Genomic DNA, 2059 nt, shown 5'->3' on the forward strand with positions numbered 1-2059 from the left:
CTGATTTTATGGATAGTGATGGGAGCGATGATAGCAGTGCATCTTCTGGGTGTAATGTTGATGTTGGTGGTGTTGAGGTATTAAGGACTAAGGATCCCCAAGAAAAGAAGTTGAATGAAGATGACAATAGCAATGTTACAAGTTCAATCCCAGTATTGGAACCATGTCTTGGCATGGAATTTGAATCCGAGGATGATGCATACAACTTTTATAATGCTTATGCAAAAGAGATGGGATTTTCAGTTTCGGAAATACAGGGTGGAGCGCTCAAGAGTGGGTAATCGTGTACTTGCTAGATCATATGTTTGATCACAACAAGGTGAGAAATGGTGTAATGATAAGAGGAGAAAGGGAATGGATTACAAACCTCGTGCAACAAAAAAATGCAATTGTGGTGTAGTAATGAGGATCAAGTCCAGGAATGGGAAGTGGGTGGTTGATCTTTTGGGAAAAGAACACAACCATCCTCTAGTGGATCCTAGCCAATCTTTTAGATTTCGGTCACACCAGAAATTGACAGATGCTACAATGCAACTAATTAACAAACTGCATAAATGTGGGATTAAACAGAGCGACATCATTTCAATTGTATCGGAGTTTGCCGGTGGAGAGCAGAATGGTAGTGTCAATGAGGAGCGTTGCCGGAATATTTTTAGAACGAAGCGTAGGAAAACCTTAGGTGTAGATTGTCAATTAGCGGTCAACTATTTGAAGAGCAAAGGAATTTCGGATCAACAGTTTTTTTATGCAATCAGTATGGACGCGGAGCAGCGATTGATAGGGCTTTTTTGGGTGGATGGTCGTTCAAGGGAACAGTATAAAAATTTTGGAGACGTGATTGTGTTTGACACAACCTACAAGAAAAATAAATACAAGTTTTCATTCGCTCCATTTACGGGTGTTAATCATCACATGCAATGCACACTCTTTGGTTATGGGTTAATAGCCAATGAAACCAAGGGATCATTCATATGGCTGTTTCAGTCGTGGCTTAAAGCAATGGACAATGTCCAACCAAAGTCAATATTGACCGATGAGGACCCGGCTATAATGAGAGCAATTAGACATGTTTTCCCATCTTCTGTACATCATCTTTGTGGTTGGCATTTGGAGAAGCATAGGACCAGTCACATGGGGCCTTTATACAAGAAATACCCCGATATGAAGAACGCATATTATAGTTGCATACATGATTCGAAAACAATTGCAGAGTTTGAGCAAAAATGGGACGGAATGATTGAGAGATTCAATTTACAAGACCATAAATGGTTGAGGAGACAGTTCAAACGAAGGAAGCATTGGGTTCCACGTTACTTTCCTGACATTTTTTGCTGGTATGAGCACAACCCAGAGAGGTGAGTATATGAACAAGTACTTCAAAGGCTTCTTTAGTCCATCTACTCCAATTTGTGAATTTATTACACAATATGAAGAGGCTGTTAAGAAAAGAAGAGAAAAGGAAGCGAACGCAGACATCAAATGCATGACCTCCTAACCATCTTTGCATACAGAGCATAAAATTAAGAAGCAAGCCAGGCTTGTTTATACAGCGAAGGTGTTTGGGGTTTTCTTAAAAGAATGGTATCCATGCTTTGGACTTATGGCTAAGGTTATAGAATTTGATACCCATGAGAAAAGGTATAGGGTATTTTCAGTGGATGGCAGTCGAGAAATTGATGTGAACTATGTGGTTGACAATGAAGCTGGTGAAATCAGTAGTTGTAGCTGTAAGAAGTTAGAGCAGTTAGGCTTACTATGCAGGCACATACTGAAGGTGTATGTAATAACGGACAGATCTGAGATAGATGGACCAAAGGTACTAATACTAGTGTTGGAGAACATCATGGGGGCTCATCTCAGCAGCAGACCATGCAGCCTATGTGGTTACTTCAAGACATTGCTAACCGGATATCCAGTGAAGGATCCCTTTCCACAGAGAGGTATGGTTTGGCGCATCACCGTATGAGCCAACGTCTTAATGAGTTGATGAATTTGCAATCAACCAGTGGGCTTTTCACTACCAATTTGGGATCACAATGTTCCACTGTACTTCCATCAG

The 2059-nt window shown here is 40.7% G+C and overlaps 1 protein-coding gene across 1 annotated transcript; it reads left to right on the forward strand.

The window, feature by feature from the left end:
* The first annotated feature begins 402 nt into the window (after positions 1-402).
* Positions 403-1359, forward strand: LOC122665658 (protein FAR1-RELATED SEQUENCE 5-like). The gene has a single exon (XM_043861809.1). It carries the CDS (start codon positions 403-405, stop codon positions 1357-1359), a length of 957 nt encoding a protein of 318 aa, XP_043717744.1.
* The last annotated feature ends 700 nt before the right edge of the window (positions 1360-2059 follow it).

This window comes from Telopea speciosissima, chromosome 6, assembly GCF_018873765.1.
Source record: "Telopea speciosissima isolate NSW1024214 ecotype Mountain lineage chromosome 6, Tspe_v1, whole genome shotgun sequence".
Lineage (NCBI taxonomy): Eukaryota > Viridiplantae > Streptophyta > Magnoliopsida > Proteales > Proteaceae > Telopea > Telopea speciosissima.

Excerpts from the sequence above, each read along its gene's own strand:
- LOC122665658 (XM_043861809.1), top strand. The coding sequence starts at position 403 with ATGAGGATCAAGTCCAGGAATGGGAAGTGGGTGGTTGATCTTTTGGGA.